The following is an 18,958-nucleotide window of genomic DNA, read 5'->3' on the forward strand; positions in this document are numbered from 1 at the left end:
AGTGAACAATGACTATGGCTGAACGGCAGAAAAGAGCAATAACTCCAGTGAAACAATACAGATATCTTCCACATTATAAACAATAATCCAGACATTCAGAGCAACCAATACTTTATTTGCCTTTTATATCATTTAAGCAAAAAGGTTCACAAAACAGTCACAAATCCAAAAGCATTTTTTTTTTAAAAAGTATTCAACATAACCACCACTCAATGAAAAAAAAAAATCATACAGTGCAGAAGTAAACATGTATCCAGCTTACTTAAGTCTTTTAAACAATGAAGCAACATAAAGTGTCTCCATTATTGAATGCTGAATAACATGAGTCTGTTTGGAGTCTCTTGGTCGAAAAACTCAGACACACTTTGATCTGTTGCTCTTGAATGTACCCGACATCCAGAGGAGGGGCTGCTGCCACCTCAGTGTTTGACAGGAACATCAGCGTAGAACTGGGTGCAGCTGAAACCACCAGAAAGAAGAAAAAAAATAAGTTAAATTTAACAACATGCATTGACTGTCTGAGGTTTTATATTAAATGTACATCTGAGAATCAACTCTTACAGTTTGGTTGTTCTATGTGCAAACAGAGCTAGGAATGGGACAGGATCAGTCCTGAGGGGAGAAAAGATATTATGACACATCCACTATTTAAAACCCCTATCGGTGCTGAAATGATTGATCATAATTGTTCTTCAATTGTTTTTCAGTGAGTCAGCTAATTGATTAACCAATTAACTGGTTGTTATTTATTAATAACTCAAACTTTCTACTTGATCAGTGCTGCCTTGTTTTATCAGTTAAAGTCCAGTATTATTGTTTATTATTGTTTATTGTTAAAAAGATCCCCATTAGCTGTCACCAAAAGTGGGACGAGCTAGTCTTCCTGGGGTCCACAAGACAAAACAAAAATCACTTAACAATTAAACATTGTAGACATTATATACGTCATCAGAAATAATTCCAAATAAGTTATTACATTCATATTCAACCCGCCACATGTGAGATTAATGGTTGTGATTGACCGGGTGGAAATTTGCCTGAATGGGAAAGTGACCAGATGGATCTGCCAAAGCAAATAAAACACAAGTTTGCAGTTTGACTGGTTTCCAGGCTGCTGACAGACAGCTGTGGGTGATAATGGGTCATTAGATGAGGATGGTAATGCACATTTTTAAGGCCCTAAAGTTTCACATAACTCAAACAGGATCCCTAATGTAAAGTTTGCTTTCAAGGATAAATCAGTTAAAGACACTAGGGCTGTCCTGTCTTAGCCAATTTGTCAACTAATTAAAGAAAGACCAAAATTACCAGTGGGTTTGTGGTTTTTAATCCTCTTTTCATCCTGAATAACTGATGTACAAGAAAGATACGAGCACATCTGTGGTTAACACAAGATTTTAAGTGGTGCTTTTGCATGATTCTTTGTGGAGGAACTCATTTTTACACATCTATCGATAGAACCAAAGAATCATCAATCACTAAATCATATGAGGGTTCAGCGATTAAGACTTTCTTCAGTCGAGGACAGCCCGAAAAGACACTACAGACTTTTTTCTTTCAAGTTGAATTCTGTAACAAGAACAAAAACAGACCCAGAAGGAGGAACAGCTGATGAGAGTTGTACGTACGACTTACAGCTGACATGGCGACGGGGACTTCACTTAGCAGCTAATGTTCAGATCCAATGGACAGCCCCTATGATGAGGAGATAGAAAGTTAAATAAACACTGCAACATACACATAGAAAGAGTCTTCGTTGTCCTTTAAAGGATATCTGGTGCCAAAGTAAACCCAACACACACTATTATTTATCCCTGCATGTGACAGAAACTTTTACAAAAGCTTATAATCCAGTAAAAAGTATGTAAGAAAATTAACTCTAATCAGGACCTGTTTAGTTCAAAGGGTAGTGGCTCTGTAGTTATTAATTAAATGTGACTCACTGGTCCAAGTTCTCTGTTGAAGAAGACTGAGTGGGTACAATGGCTCGCAGAAAGGGAAACACTTTATCCTCATCTGACAGAGACAGAAACACAAAGACATGCTATGTTTGGTGGCTGTGCAGTCGTACCACGAGGCAGTTTGGTTTCTGTGCACGAGAATTGTTCCATATTCATTCACAGATACAGTTAAGAGTTTTTGACCACTAGTGGCACTGTAGAGAAATGTTTTGAGTGGTAGATGAAGGAATGATGAATATGGCGACAAGAGCCTCAAACTTCATGAACTTCATGTGTTTTGCAACAAATAAAAGGTTGTGTCCATCCAAATTATGCAAATATTGCCATAACTGTGTTCAGCCACTGTTTTTTTCCCAGCATCATGATAGAAAAGATATAGAAAAATATACACTAAAGATGATTATAGATTGTTTATTGATCATATTGCCCAGGGCTGAAAGTAGCCATTTCACTATATTGAGACCATTTCTTGAAACTACCTGTTGCGACCTTTAGGATTATCACAGCCTCATGAAACTAAACAACCATAAACTAGAGACCTGGAGCATTCAGAGGATGAATGGCTTGACTTGACATTGACTATAAGTTTACAGTTTACAGAACAGAAGTGCTTGCCCACGGACTGCAGAATTTTTTTTTATTCTTGCAGAAATCTCCAAAATATATATTTTTAATCGCAAATTGCTGCATGGACTTTTTAAATGGTGTTCCTTAAGGTCTTGGTGCCTTAATGTGATATATTGGAGGGATTTTTTTTGACAATTTCTTATCAAATTTCCAGACAAAAAAAAACTGTAAAAATTTGCAATAAATGTGTAAAAAAATGGCATCACCCGCAAAAACTGCTGCAATTTATGACAGAATTGAGTATAGGAATGCCCTACATATATAATAAGATCATAAGGAACCATTATGCATGCTTCACAATAAATTATTTTTATGATTAGGTTGCTTCTTAAATTACTCTTAAGGTTTTCAGATGGTGTACAACACCTCTATGTGGCATCTTCTGATGTGTTTGACCTACTATCTCCCCCTAAAACCCCTACCCCTTTAAAAAAAAAAAAAAGAAAAAAAAAGAGGGTGTTTATATCAGTGCTGTCCTACTTTACATATTTGGATGATTTAACCCCCACATAAAGGATGATGGTGAAGGTTTTTAGTGCAGCGATTGATAACCTAGAGAAGACACCAACACACCTTTCTGGCTGACCAAGTCCTTTGTGATTTCCTCCATGAAGGAACTGAATCGTTCCGGGTGGGACGACAAACTGTCCCGCAGCCACTCCAAAGCCCACATGTTCAACTGAGAGATAGAAATGTTATTGGATAAAAACCTTTAGGTCCTCATTTCAACTGTGTGCAAGCCAGGAAAATATGAGTTTTTTCAGAAAAAATGTCTACAAACAGGACATGACATCAAAGCCAGAGAGGGATTACCTTATACGTTTCAAGCACAGGGACAGCTGGACTCAGAGGAGCACTAATGATTCTCATAACTAAAGCCTGTGTTACCAGCAGCAGCAGGGACTGATCTGGGTACATCTGTAAACACAAACAGTATAATAACAGCTTACTGTGTTACTTAACATCCACAGGTTTGATTGTAGGTCATTACATACCTCAAATCGTGGGATCAGTACATTCGATTCAAGCATCAAAATTATAGCATCCTTCACTTGCTGAGGTCCAGACATGAAAGACAGAAAACACAGAATGATAACAACTTCCACAGGAAAATAAATGATGGATAGAATTACTTTATTCATCCCTGAGGGGAAATTAGGTTGTCATAGCAGTCCGGTATTTGAATACAATAAAAAGGATACAATTTAATCAATATAATAATAATAATAATAAACAAAAATAAGAGTAGGACAACAACATGATATTAATAAATGTGTCAATACAGGGCAGTGGCAGGATGGTGATAATAACACTACCATCATATCAGCAGTATATAATTGTTACTGAACTGTATATAATAATAATTATAGTACAGTATATATGGTATATGATAAATGGAAATTGAACATTTGAAGACAATAAAAGAGCTGTAAATAAAAAAGAAATACATACAAGTAGAAACTCTGGGCTGGGCTTTGGGAGAGCAGCGGGTGTGTTGGCGACTGAGAGTAAAATGGCCCAACACTGAGACTGAAAAACACATATCAGATGTTCAGTCAACATGTAAAACTAAGCAAACTTGATTTATTCAGCACATTTATGCACAAAGGAAAACTCAATCTCTGTAAGTGAAAAGAAAGAGGCACACAGGAAAATGCACACACAAACTATTAAATGGCATGAAAAGGGTTAACATAACTAAAAAATGAATGTTAAAAAACACAATAAGGGGAGCTCTGCATTGAAAATTAAAATCTCCCGTGGTGAAAAAAAGTATTCAGATGCCTTACTTAAGTAAAATTACTAATATTACTCCACTACAAGTAAAAGTCCTGCATTGAAAACTTACTTTAGTAAAAGTCCAATATTATCAGCATCAAAATTTACTTAAAGCATAAAGACTTTTATATATTTTAATTATATTATTGTATTGTTATTATTGATGCATTTATATCAGCAGTGTTTTGACTTTCTCAAGGTACACCTCATATTATCTGCTTACTACAGGTGCATCTCAATAAATTAGAATATCATAGAAAAGTTTATTTATGTCAGTAATTCAATTCAAAAAGTGGAAATAACACATTATATAGATCCATTACACACAGAATGAAACATTTCATGTCTTAATGTATTAAATTTCTTCTAATTATAATGATTATGGCTTACATTTAATGAACACCTAAAATTCAGTGTCACAAAAAAATTGAATATTACAAAAGACCAATTTTAAAAAGCATGTTTAATATGGAAATGTTGGCCTCTGAAAGGTATGTCCACCTATGACTCAATAATTGATTGGGGATATTTGACTTGAACTACTGGAAATTTACTTTTCCATCATATTGTAATTAATTGAGATGCACATGTATACTGTTATGAGGTTTAATAAATTAAAAAAAGTCTCATCACTTTAAATTGATCATGTTTTTTATGTTAAATCTCGACCTGAAAAGTAACTAAAGCTGCCAGCTAAATGTAGTGCAGTAAAAAGTACAATATTTGCCTCAAAATGTAGTGGAGTAGAATTAATATGAATAATAGAAGTAATATGCAATATTTGTCAGGCAGTCTGCTCTCACTTCCTTCTGCTCTCTACTGCTTCCTGCAGAATATATATTGTGTGCTCCCACTGGAGAACAACGCCTCTGAGCGTGCTTGTAGCTCATGTGCTGAGTACAGACAAAACTTGAGTTCACAGCTCAGGGAAGCTGTGCGATCCGGGCCAGGGGTGTTAAAAAAAAAGATCACGGCTACAGCCACAAGCCAGCTTCACCCCAGGCCTTTTCCAGGCCGATCTAGAGCCCGTCAAGGCACATAGCCACAGAGGAAATGCGCCGTGCGAGGTCGAGCCGGCAGCAGGTTTCAAAATGAATATGTTGGGCTCATGATGTGCTCTATCTGGAGTGCTTCTGTGATGCACCGCCAAGCCCCTCTGGAGAGCCGTGTTCCCAATTTGGACCTTTTTCTCTTTGTGATCGTTTTAGAGCCCAGCGTCCAAATACAAGTAAAGTAAAAAACAAGGGCAAAAGAAAAGTTTTATTGGATATGGACTAAATGGACAGAGCACATAAAACCTGTAACATCAAAGTTTAATTAATACTAGGGCCGGGACTTTAACGTGTGAATTAAGATGAATTAATTACACAAAAATTAACGCTTTAAAAAAATTGACGCATTTTAATCACACTTATTTTTGCACCGCGGAACGTTTCTCACTGGATGAGTTTCAGGCGGACCGATTATACTGGAGCACCAACTAGCGTTCATGAGTTCAGACAACAACAAACCACAGCGAACATGAAGGAAGAAGCTGATGAGACGCTTTGGTTGGCCCCGTGGATGATGGGACATTTTGTTACAAAAAAACAACGGATGGAAGCGTCGATAAGAGCATGGTTGTGTTGCTATGCAACAAGGAATTCACATATCACCGCAGCACATTGAGCCTCAAGTATCACCTCAATGCAAAACATATAGCAGCTAGCGGCTAGCGTGGTAGCTAGCGTGGATTGTGTTTTACTTGAAAAACCAAAGTATTCTAGTTTACAGAAGGTCTACCTACCTATAGGCTACCTGGATTTCTGAAATGAACTATATTTCTAAATATGCTATTGCTACACTTAATGGCAAAAATTGCACTGGTCTGTCGGACTTGAACAAAAATTAAAAAAAATTTTGTTGCTTAAGCTTATGTATTCAGTAATTCAATGGTATACTAAAAATCCATGTGAAAAAAACGACTTCTCACTGTTTTCAGGTCAAATATTTATATGCGATTAAAATGCGATTAATTTCGATTAATTACTTACAAAGCCTCTAATTAATTCGATAATTTTTTTTAAATCGAGTCCCGGCCCTAATTAATACTATTTGTTAATTTGTTTTAAGTTTAATATAAACTTACAAGTTTATTTTCTCTTTGCTTGATGTCTGGACTATCACAGGAAGTAAGCTACCCTGTTCGGTTGTTCAGATGATGGAGCAAATGAACCTTCAAAAAAATGAACTGAATCTTGGAAATGCAACGACAGATAAAGACACTCACACTTTTTGGCACCCACCTTCCTTAGTCCCAGCAGCAAGGGGGACATAAAAATTGACAAATAACTTATAGTGGATAAAGGATGTCTGTATAGTAGTGAATGTTATGTGCAATGGAAATAATATTTTGCTTTTCGCAAAGACACAAACACAATGAACACCAAATTTCAAATTTGGATTTTTCAGTATTTTTTTCAGTTCTAGTGTTTACTGTTACTGTTTATTTCTTTGTTCAAACTCTGATCGCAGCATCATGAATGAGCTGCAGCTGCTGCAGTCATCTGAGGGAGACCGGAGAGAGGGAAAAAAAAGCTGTCTGTTTTTAAAGCTACAGACACCTGCAATTATTAAAGAAGTCGTGTTTCTATTTGTTGAGAAACTGAGCTGTGATGAGTGTAGACTTACATCAGTGAAGACGGCCGAGCAGCATTTCTGAACCCTGAGAGCAAACCTCACCAACTCAACACGTGTCAGTGCCACAGCATCTAGAGACAGAGAGAAAGGAGGGAGTTCCAACTCTAATAACATTTATTTGTATTTTTATAAGGTATCTCTAATTGATCTTAGTCTGACCTTTAATTGGCTCCCACGCTCCAGAAGAGCAGAGCTGCTCCGGCTCACTGACCAGCAGCTTTGGTGCTGTTGCTGTTTTAAAGACGCAGAGGTAGAAGAGGAAGAGCTGCGGGGTGAAGCGGGAGGCGGGGGCGTTGACCGAGGGCAGCAAACTGTTCAGAGCACACTCAAAGTCTCCTGACATGCACCTGAAGAACGGGATTAGGTCCTGAAGCTGCTGCAGGCCGCTGAAGAAACGAAACAACTTGATGTCAACAAACATGTCGAAATGATGTAGAAATCTATGAAAAAGATGCTTATAAATACTGCTAAAGAAAAAAACAAACAGAGGGGCCTGAGCCTTTATGAGCTTGACTTTTGTGCGCTGAAAAAATATGATTTAGACGCATTCATATAATAATATCTGTCAAACTTCTGGTATCATTCCGTTTGAGGCTTTCTCTACAGCATTGAAGGACAAAACCTTTGTATTCTACCGGACCTGGGATCCATTTCTTGACTACCTAGGTCCCACCACATCTCGTAGGATGAGGTCAGGACTTGTGGACTTGGCCTGGGAAATATATGCAGAGTTTATAGAGTGATAAGCAATCAAACTTGAGTATGTATTATATTGTCTTCTTTGGTCTGAATGCCCCATTTTTATTTTTTTATTTTTTTATTATTTTCTTCTCTTTTTTTCCTCTCCTTTTACTATGCCAGGCTTAAATGTCTGTATTTTGTGCACTATTATTAGTGATATGTTTTCTGTTCTCTCTGTCGCTTCTGCTTTGCAAGAAAAAGGGTAATAAAAACATGTTTGAAAAAGAAAAAAAACTTCAGCGAAGATGAAACAGAATATTATTAAAAGTGCTCCCCGAAAAAAAACAACATTACTATTTTGGAAAAAGAGAGAAGAAATTTAGGCGAATTTGGGGTTGAGTACTTATTTTTTGTCAAATATGTGGGATTACTATAGGTGATGGTATGGTATTTATGCATTTGTTTTTTTTTTTTTTAATTTCTGTTGTTTGACATTATTATTGATTTTTAGATGTTTTTGGCCTTACTGTATTTTTTTTTTAATTTGCTCAATCAAATTATTCTGTCATGTTTTGTTTTTCTGTTACCTTATTAATCCTTGACTGTTTGTTTATTAATTTAAAAAAAAAAAAAAATCAATTATCACCCTGTTCAGATACTGCTGTGAGTAATTCTTCACAATAAAAAAATATTTGAAACAAAAAGTGCTCCACAAAAAAAAACAATTTTAGTTTAATCCAACCATTTGACAGTACCTCACCGCCCACTAGTTGAGAAGAGCTGATCTATAGCACATCTATACTCCGGCTTTGGTGGTCAGAAACAATCACTAATCCTTTATCCCGTAAAGAGGCACATTTCTTGTTAAATCCAGGATGAATTTAACATGGTTCGTACACTTTTTTAGCAATGATTTTCCATAACTTTTCAATGACCTCTCCGTAACCTTTCAATGAATTTTCAAGAGCAATTCTTGAATTGAATTCTTATTAATAAACATTTACATGGATTAAAGTAAAAAAAAATCTTCTGACTTAAATTTTATTCACGCTACAGCCAAGTCACGTGCAGTGTGTGAAACATGTTCCAGGTTACTTAACACCTGCTTTAGAAATTCTAATGCATAAGAATTCGGCACCAAATACAGCCATCACATTTAAATGCTCAACCAATACTGATTCACAGGAGGAGGATTTTAAACAGCTGTTCTATTGTATTTATTGCATTTTTTTTGTCGGCCGAAACTTTGGCAGTGCGATCTACTTTACAAATAAAAATTACATTTAAATTCAACTTAACACACACATCAAACACACCACAAACAAGGTGTGTTAACAGGAATAACGTAGCTGATTATTACAGTCGGTAATACAGTCAGTCAATCACATGAGAATGTTACCAGACATAGTTGTTTCAGAGGTAAATGCAGAGACTGCTTGCTGAAAAAATGTCCCTGAAGGCAACACACATCAGCGGTTTTACATGAATTTACCTCTAAACAACTCCGTCTGGTAACGTTCTGTTATTATCTCATAGTGTGATGAATGTGCAGGTCACAACTTGTCCACCAGAGCGTTTTGGAGTTATGGGATTGTGTATTTGATGAGTTTAATGAGGGAAACCAAGACATCCAATTAGCCTCCGTAGCATAGCTCTAAGCAGCCCACGGCTCTGCTCCGCCATTCTAAAAATAGCTGGCACCGACAATTAAAGGTAACAAACTTACTCCTAAAACAACAGTATAGGGATTGTTATATTATTTTTAATAGGCCTACTTTACACATTCTAAATATTATCCAGCAATATTTCAATGAGTTTTACAGAGCCTTACAGAGGATTTTATTTTTCAATAACTTTTCAAGGACCTAGAAATTGCTTTTTCAATTTCCATAACTTCCAGGTTTTTCATGACCGTAGGAACCCTGATTTAAGCTTAAAATGATTTTTTTGAATACTCACAGTTTGGAATCGTCAGTTTTGACGACCTTTAGGTAGCGACACAGTTCTCTGTACCTGCAGAAAGTGATCACCGGTTTAGTTTCAACAGCAGTTGTGAACAGAAATAGTGTGTTTACATGTTATGCAAGGATGGAAGAGTGTGTGTTGGACCTGTGCTGCTGCTGTAGCTGTTCTGTTCTCAGTAGGACTATAGAAAGCTGTTCAATCAGGACGTCCTTCTTGCCTTTGTCTTTGCGGACACCTGACACGTTTTGCCCCTTCAGCACAGACACCAGCAGGACGTCATCCCAAGGACGAACACACAGGCTAAAACACACACACACAGAAAATGCTTTAATGTGCAACCTCAGGGAGAAAACACACACAAGCTCTTCTGAACTGCCGTGTCACAAGCACGTTTGAACTAGGGTTGTCAAAAGTATCAATACTCAAAAAAGTATCGATACTAAAACGTTGTATCCGGATACGATACTCATTTCCAAAAGTATCGACGTAGCACGTAGTATGCCCATATTACGTTAATTGACACAGTGTCAGTATACATAAGCATAGAGTTAATAAGTTTACATAAATGTTGGTGACTGAAAACTGTTATTTTCTCTCTTGAAGCAGAGAAAAGTCGACCTGCAACCAAACAGCAACACACACAGCAGACTCTACCTCTTTTTTAATCAAGCTTTCCTAATATTGTGCACAGCAAACAACCTTAAAATATTGTTATTGTTTATTGTATTTATTTTTTGCACTACCTCAAACCTGAGGCTTTTTAATCATAGTTGCAGTTTCTTTTTGCACAACTGTTTTTATTATAAATATTTAACCTGTGGTTCTGTTAATTTTTGCATTTTTCTTGTTAATAAAAATATTTCTGTTAAATTTTGGGGTCTTTGTTTTTATCCTTGTGGTATTGAAAATGGTATCTGAGTATCGGTATCGAGTTGAAAATTTTAGTATCGTGACAACCCTAGTTTTAACACACACCTGTTCTTCATGCTTTTCAGCTCTGTTGGGAAATTGAACTTCTTGTAAAAAATCTGCATTTTCTGGGTGAACTCTGGAGAAAAATCCCCCGTCACCATCTGCCTCTGCACGGACGCTATTACCCTGAAAAAACACAAATATACGCAAAGAAGAACGTAAATACATCAGTGAAGTAGTTGCTGACAGGACACAGCATGGGTTCTGTGTGCGTGTGTGTACCTCTTCAGTAACACAAGTTTAGCTCCAGCAGCATTAGCCATGGGAGACTGTATGATGAAAGTCCTGTACAGAATCATGTGAAAGAAAATTAATACACAGAAAGCTGTTTAGATAATCAGTCATCAAGAACAGAAAATGCTACTCTGTGTGTGTGTGTGTGTGTGTGTGTACCCCAGGACTTGAAAATGTCTAATAAAGTACTCAGCAGCTCCCAGTCTCATGATAACAGCAGCTCTGCCTTCCTGTTTATCTGCTTTGTTCAGGAACGCTGACACAAACTCATACACAGGTGTGTAGCTGCAACAAAAGAAGAAAAAAAAAATAATCAAAAGGCTTCATTAATATTTAACAAATGAAAGTGATGTCTGTATCTGGGTTGTGACATAATATAAAGTCAGTACTGTGCGGTGAAAATGCCACTGTTGTAACTTGAAGGTGTATTTGCAGCCATAGTTTTATATTAATACCTGAATTTATGTTGGTGTCGAAAACAAAATTTACTTTGTTTCACCAATTCCTGACTTTCTACTCCCCTACATTCAGCGCCGACATGGTGCAGACATTTTTATTACTTGTAATTAGTTTCATACATACATACATACATACATACATACAGGTGCATCTCAATACATTAGAATATAATGGAAAAGTACATTTCCAGTAGTTCAAGTCAAATAGCCCCAACCAAGTATTGAGAGCATATACAGTCATGGAAAAAATGATTAGACCACCCTTGTTTTCTTCTATTTCTGGTTAATTTTAATACCTGGTACAACTAAAGGTACATCTGTTTGGACAAATAAAATGATAACAAAATAGCTCAAAAGTGTTTAATTTATGAGCTGATATCTAGATATTTTCCATGGTTAGGGTTAGGGTTAGATTTTGGTTATTATCAAGAAAACCATGGAAAATGTCTAGATATCAGCTCTTAAATTAAGCTCTTGAGGTATTTTTGTTGTGCCAGGTATTAAAATGAACAAGAAATTGAAGAACAAAAATGGTCTAATATTTTTTTCCATCATTGTAGATGGACAAACTTATCAGAGGCCAACATTTCCACATTAAACATACCATTTTAAAAATATTTTTTTTGTAATATTCAACCATTTTTGAGACACTGAATTTTAGGTCTTCATTAAATGTAAGCCATAATCATTATAATTAGAATAAATATAATAAATTAAGACATGAAATGTTTCATTCTGTGTGTAATGGATATATATAATGTGTTATTTAATCTTTTGAATTGAATTACTGACATAAATTAACTTTTCTATGATATTCTAATTCAGGGATGGGCAACTTAAATGCTGGAGGGGGCCACAATTTTTCATGGCCACTACCAAAAGGGCCACATATAGGACCGTGCACCAAGGTTATAATAGTTTTGGATATTTCATTAGTTTTAGCTTCAATTTCGTTGTGATTTTTTGTTTTCAAATTCAGTTATTTTAATTAGTTTTTAGAGTGAGTTTGCTAGTTATAATTTGTTTTTATTTTTGAGAAAATGCTTAGTTTTAGTTTAGTTTTTATTAGTTTTAGTGTTTTTGTAACGGGGTATTTGTTGGGTGCGAGATTCAATAAGTTCACAATAAATGTTGCCTTTGTCTGATCCATTTCAGCCCCAATAAGTTTACGAAGTCATAAAACCAGATAGATTAAATAGATTTCATATCAACCAAAAAGGTTTATGTATGAAAAAAGTTGACAAAGACAAAAACTAAGGACATTTTCACTATAATTTTAGTTAGTTTTGTAACCACACAATACAGTTTCAGTTAGTTATCGTTTTTTCAAAAATTCTCATTTTTATTTCAGTTAACAAAAATGTTCTAGTTTTAGTTATTTTTCGTTAACTATAATAACCTTGCCGCACACTTAACCAGATATGATGAAACTGCAATTTTAAATATGTTTACAGTGCAGTTACTTAACATATTTCATGCTCAAATGCATATAAAACAGTATAAATAGGAATACAAAAAGTTTGAAGCAAATAAAAAATAACCACTTACTGTGATTTATTTATTTTTCAGTGCAAGAACAGCAGACCAACATTAATTGCAAGAAGTAATTTTGTGCATTTTTACACTGCACTTAAGATCTTTTATAGTTGTACTGAGGGCCATTTCAATTGAGGGTGCGGGCCGTATGCGGCCCCCGGGCCTCCAGTTGCCCATCCCTGTTCTAATTCATTGAGATGCACCTGTGAATGGTGTAATCTGGATGAAATAATAATTAAATAAATCATGGACAGCTCTCTCCATCACTCACTCGTAGATGATGCAATTCTGGTTGGCAGGGCCCAACCCCTCGACCGTCTTTCCATTCAGGTAGGAAGTGAACAGCGCAGCGAGTCCTTCTCTAAAACTATGCAGCATCGTCTCTGGACAAGGGGACGAGGAAATTAAATGTAAGAACAGTCGTACGAGTGTCACTGACATTTATGTCCACGCTCGTGTGAGAGCGAGTACCTGCTCGTCGGAGGTGATCATCTACTTCAGACAGAGTGAGGTTAAAGGTCAGCAGTCCTCCCAGCAGAATGCGTTTTCTGAGGCTGTTCCAGAAGTCGCTCCTCTTGTGGCTGTTGCAGTGACACCCGCCGCGCCGACTCCACATTGCACACTGAACACACACACACAAATTAATGCAGCTGTGAGGTTTTTTTCCCCATTAACAATGAAAACAAAACTGGAAATGATATTTGTCTACGAGAAAATTGTGTTTATTGTCCAGAACAAAGCCGCTACTGAAGCTAAATTTGTGGTAACTCTTAATCAAACAATAAATAAACATACAGTCATACGTAGATAAATAACAGTCAGTTTCATGTTGAAAATACAGTTTTATGAAAACTAAATAAATGGGAAGGGAAAAAAGCTCTATATGTTTTAAAAACATGACAAATTTGAGTCCAGTAGGCAAAATCTTGCAAGTTCTGTATAGTAATTTATGTGCTCAATACATTTTACCCTTTCTGCAAAAAAAAACACATCTACAATCACCTTTTCATCTGGTCCTCTACCAGCTTTCTCTCCAGCAATGAAGGAGACCGAATTATGCAAGTGGATGTCAGAACAGCCACATTTTTATGTTTAAAAACACGAGACAAATCTGAGTCCGATTTTGTTCCCATTGGCATAGCAATTTACATGCTCAATAAATTTTGGCCTTATTGCAATTACACAGAGGCACATGGATCTGACAAGACTGATACAATAAAGTAAAAGGAGGAAAATCAACTCACTTTTTGTGTCAGGACAGCAAATGAGTGAGAAAAGGAAAAAGTTTTTGTGTGCCTCTGTGCCTTTTTTTCTTTTTGCCATGGTGTCGAAAGAGTATCAGGTATTGCTTTTTTATACTAGTATGGCATCAAAGAATAAAATTCTGCTATCAGGCCAAAACAACCTTATAAACAGTAGACTACATTAACACATACCGATGACGCCAGCTTGTCGCAGATGTAGCAGAAACACTGATCACACATGAGCATGTTACTCGCCACAGGATCGCCGATTTCACAATCTGTAGCTCTGAGCAGGAAAGAGGAGAAGGAGGGCAATTATCTCTAATGCACTCATCAGTACATCACAAAGCATGAGTGGCAATTTACTCACGTGAAAGGATGTATGGGACAGTCGTATCGTGCGTGAGGCAGAACTTCAGCACAGCGGGAGAAGGTGACAACCAGGTCTTCATCCAGAGCGGTGGGGGCAAGAGTGCAGTCTGAAACACAGAAGAAAAAGACTAAGAAGCAGCTGGTGACTTGAACAACATTCACATAGACCAGGCATGTCCAAACTATTCCACAAAGGCCGTGTGGCTGCAGGTTTTCGTTCCAACCAAGCAGCAGCACACCAGACTTGACTCAGTCAATCAACTGATCTCAGTCTTCAGACAGTTGATTGGTCAAACTGTGTGCTTTTGCTTGGTTGAAACGAAAACCTGCAGCCACACGGCCCTTTGTGGAATAGTTTGGACATGCCTGACATAGACGCTGCTGCTGCTGCTGCTGCTGCTGCTGGAGTGTAAAGGAAACAGTCGTTACCACTGTTCTTCTTTTTCACATCCTCCATCTCCACAATGAGAACCGAGGGTTCGTTACAGGATATTTCACTTTCACAGTCGTCGTCATCATCACTGAGGATGATGATTTCTCCGGTGTCCATCGTACACATTGAAACGTCTAACACAAAGAAAGGGAAAAAAAAGACAATAATAAAGTCACAGGTGTTTACAGTGTGAGATGTCTGAAGTTGGTCTGAAGTAGGGTTGTCAAAAGTATCGATACTCAAAAAAGTATCGATACTAAAACGTTGTATCCGGATACAATACTCAATTTCAAAAGTATCGTGTTATTATTAGCCATTAGCCGCAGCTAGCAATTAAAGGCTGACGTCACATTAATGATTATAAACAATGTAAATGAATAAATCAGGCACGTAGTATGCCCATATTACATTAATTGACACAGTGTCAGTATACATAAGCATAGAGTTAATAAGTTTACATAAATGTTGGTGACTTGTTGGTCTCTTGAAGTCCCAGAATGAAGCAGAGAAAAGTCGACTTATCAAGCTTTCCTAATATTGTGCACAGCATCCAACCTCAAAATATTGTTCTAATTGTTATTGTTTATTGTATTTATTTATTTTGTGCACTAACTCAGACCTGAAGCTTGTTATCATAGTTGCAGTTTCTTTTTGCTCAACTGTTTTTTTATTATAAATATTTAACCTGTGGTTCTGTTAATTTTTATGTGTTGCATTTTTCTTGTTAATAAAAATATTTCTATTAAATTTTGGGGTCTTTGTTTTGATCCTTGTGGTATTGAAAATGGTATCGAGTATCGAATATTTTCCTGAGTATCGGTATCGAGTTAAAAATTTTAGTATCGTGACAACCCTAGTCTGAAGAGTTTACCAAAACTTATTATACAGGTGCATCTCAATAAATTAGAACAACGTAGAAAAGTTTATTTATGTCAGTAATTCAAATCAAAAAGTGGAAAAAAACACATTATATAGATCCATTACACACAGAATGAAACATTTAATGTCTTAATTTATTTAATTTCTTCTAATCATAATGAGTATGGCTTATATTTAATGTAGACCTAAAATTCAGTGTCTCAAAAAAAAAAGAATATTACAAAAGACCAATTTTAAAAAGTATGTTTAATATGTAAATGTTGGAAAGTATGTCCATCTATATATGACTCAATACTTGGTTGGGGCGGTTTGACTTGAACTACTGGAATGGACTTTTCCATCATATTCTAATGTATTGAGATGCACCTGTAGTCTGATTTCTTTTCAGCTAATATGCTACAATGGAGCAAATTCAACTAGTTTCAGAGCATGAGTTGCCTCTTCTTATGGAACAGACGCCAGATCTTGAGATTTAACTGGTCTATACTTCGGAAAGGGACCAGACTCGGGTCAATAATATTTACAGGTTTTTTTCAGCACCTTACAGCTGTGTTAATTTAAAAAAAAATGTATATACAGTACACCGGTTAGTTCACTGCATCCCATTAATTAGATGTTATTGTGCTATAAATAACAAAATTACATTACATTACAAAATTTATTGTAACAGCAACAAAATAAAAAGTTTTGTGCTTCAAAATGTGTCACCTGGTTGTAAGTAATCTTGTATAATATTCAGAACAATGGTGTTCTATTTATCTTATTCATTGTTAAACAACACAAATGAAGGATTATGCCAAACTAGTTATAGTTGATAATGTGTGTTTTTGAGATTTTTAGCTTTTTTTGAACATGATGAAGTATTTGGTACAAAGGTTTCATGGTTACACCACATTGACATTTTGACCATTATCCCCGGAATATTTTCTCAAAATTGATCAAATCCAGGAATTCTATCCAAGGTCTTCAAAAAGAGTATGTATTCAAGTTATTTGTGAATTTATTTTATTTATTTTCAAATTTTAACCTTTTTAAATGTAACTTTTTTTTTTCATTTAATGAACTTTATCAAAACAGGTTGTACATTCAAACAATTGTATATAGAACAGCAGACAGGTGCTCCAATATATATGAATCATCAGAAATACATAAATAAATCACAGTAAATTAAGGTTATTAGTAATGCCAGAAAATGTAAAAAAGTAGGGAGGATCATAAATAAATGAATCAATAAAATGACAGGAAAGGGAGAAGAAGAAAAAAAGGGAACAAATACATTCTTCTTCTTTGAAAAACCTCTCGTATATATATCTGTGGATGTAGTGCTTTGTTTAGTGTCAATTAGTGTAAGAGATTTCATGTACTCTTTAAACTCATGTAAGAAACTTCTAAAGTTGGGTGGAGTTTTGGAGTATTTGCTTTTGTGTATGTGAAATTTGTATGGCAAATTTCACATACAAAAAATAGGTTTGTAATAAAGGTGATGTAATTTTCTCCATGGACAAAATACATGATCACACTTCTACAGTCAATTAAGATGTTTATCTTGATTTTACACACTATATATTGTTCAAGTTGAGTCAAGAAATTGATAGATTGGGTATAGTGGTAGAATAAATGAGTTAAGGTTTCCGGTTCCATATTGGAAAAACTGCATTTGTTTTTTAAAAAAAATTGAGAAATATAAATTTGTTGGATATATAGTGTGTTCAGGTCTTCTTCCAGTCAGTGTCCATAAAGATGTTATCTCAAAATGCTCTTTTTAAATGTAACTAAACCATAAGAACATAACAAATTGCGTCACGTCATTGACCCGTAAACTAAATTTTATAGCACAACAATAAAAAGGAAATTTGTTTTCAAGGATTTCCAACCCCCGTATGGAACCTGAACTTACAAGACAAGGCACTTCAACAGATATTTGTCATAAAAGTGTGCCTTATTCTGTAGCTGTAACTTTCCCAAACAGCTCAGACCAAACCACGTTCATTTGTTTCGTACGTACGCTAGCTTCCCTCAAGGCAGGACACAGACATTATATAAAACACTCGCCCATCATGTCAACATTAAAACGATTCATTTTACTCCTTTGCTGCAAAATATAGTTAGGTACATGTTAGCTTCATTGCCGTTAGCGACAGTTATCTTACCTTCGTTGTCAGCTTTATCAAAAAATAATAAAAGTTGTTTTTGGCGCCCGGCAACCGACGTACCCAGCGTCACCGGATGTGACGCAACTTCTTCTTCATTGGCTTTATTAGCGGTTGACACACAGGTTTAGGTGTATTACCGCCACCTGCTGGACCGCTGCTGCTGCTACTAGTGGGAGCAATAAAATAATAAATAAATCGGTATGTAAATAAATAAATCTTTATCTTCTATATTTAATAAACCAGTTTCTTAAAGTAGTTTATTTCAAGCATCTTCTTGTTAATATACAGTCATGTAATTATTAGACCACCATTGTTTTCTTCAATTTCTGGTTAATTTTAATACCTGGTACAACTGAAGGTACATTTGTTTGGACAAATATAATGATAAATGAATAAATAGCTCATACAAATTTAATCTAAGAGCTGATATCTAGACATTTTCCATGGTTTACTACATTTGATAATAATATAAATCATTATCAAGAAAACCATGAAAAATGGCTAGATATCAGCTCTTAAATTAAACTCTTAAGAGCTATTTTTGTTATTATATTTATCCAAACAAATGTACCTTTAGTTGTACCAGGTATTAAAATTAACCAGAAATTGAGTAAAACAAGGGTGGTCTAATATTTTTTCCCATGACTGTATCTCTTTATGACTAACTACTATTCTGAAGTGTTCCAGTATCATCATTTATTTAAATTAAAAAATGCATTGTTTAATAGACTTATTAGGAGATATTTCTTTCACTTGATAATAGTATTTTGACACTGATATATAAAATGTTTTACAGAATCCTCTTTCTCACAATAATCAAAGATCCCAGATGGATGCTTGATGATTAAAATGTTAATATTTAATTTGCCTTAAGTCATTTGATTTATCTCGTTCTTAAACACAGGTTTACAGCTTTAAGAGTAAAATCCAAACACTTTTCAAGCACTTTCAAAGTAGCTTGGCATTATCATCACTCCTAAATGGT

The 18,958-nt window shown here is 35.6% G+C and overlaps 1 protein-coding gene across 4 annotated transcripts; it reads right to left on the bottom strand.

Annotated features, from left to right (window-relative positions):
* Nucleotides 1-94: 94 nt before the first annotated feature.
* On the bottom strand, nucleotides 95-18,060 carry zgc:112980 (uncharacterized protein LOC503706 homolog). Of its 4 annotated transcripts, none has more exons than XM_059334184.1 (21): nucleotides 17,971-18,060; nucleotides 14,938-15,075; nucleotides 14,507-14,615; nucleotides 14,329-14,422; nucleotides 13,364-13,514; nucleotides 13,164-13,275; nucleotides 11,058-11,183; nucleotides 10,887-10,949; nucleotides 10,668-10,790; nucleotides 9,837-9,992; nucleotides 9,687-9,740; nucleotides 7,206-7,432; nucleotides 7,038-7,117; nucleotides 4,041-4,118; nucleotides 3,584-3,643; nucleotides 3,402-3,506; nucleotides 3,162-3,267; nucleotides 1,944-2,016; nucleotides 1,636-1,695; nucleotides 562-612; nucleotides 95-459 (listed from the first exon to the last, which is right to left on the bottom strand). In XM_059334184.1, the coding sequence occupies exons 2-19, from the start codon at nucleotides 15,065-15,067 to the stop codon at nucleotides 1,662-1,664; spliced, it is 1,881 nt and encodes a 626-aa protein (XP_059190167.1). In that variant the 5' UTR covers nucleotides 15,068-15,075; nucleotides 17,971-18,060; the 3' UTR covers nucleotides 95-459; nucleotides 562-612; nucleotides 1,636-1,661. The 4 variants fall into 4 exon arrangements, with proteins under 4 accessions (XP_059190167.1, XP_059190175.1, XP_059190182.1 ...); XM_059334192.1 differs by having other exon boundaries at nucleotides 1,629-1,695; XM_059334199.1 differs by lacking the exon at nucleotides 1,944-2,016.
* Nucleotides 18,061-18,958: the final 898 nt, after the last annotated feature.

The sequence above is a fragment of the Centropristis striata genome, chromosome 1, assembly GCF_030273125.1.
Source record: "Centropristis striata isolate RG_2023a ecotype Rhode Island chromosome 1, C.striata_1.0, whole genome shotgun sequence".
NCBI lineage: Eukaryota > Metazoa > Chordata > Actinopteri > Perciformes > Serranidae > Centropristis > Centropristis striata.

Coding starts and splice junctions, on each gene's coding strand:
- zgc:112980 (XM_059334184.1), bottom strand. CDS start 15,067: ATGTGTACGATGGACACCGGAGAAATCATCATCCTCAGTGATGATGAC. Junction 13,515..14,328: donor GCGACAAGCTGGCGTCATCG/GTATGTGTTAAT, acceptor GTGTGTGTTCAG/TGTGCAATGTGGAGTCGGCG. Junction 13,276..13,363: donor TGATCACCTCCGACGAGCAG/GTACTCGCTCTC, acceptor CCCCTTGTCCAG/AGACGATGCTGCATAGTTTT.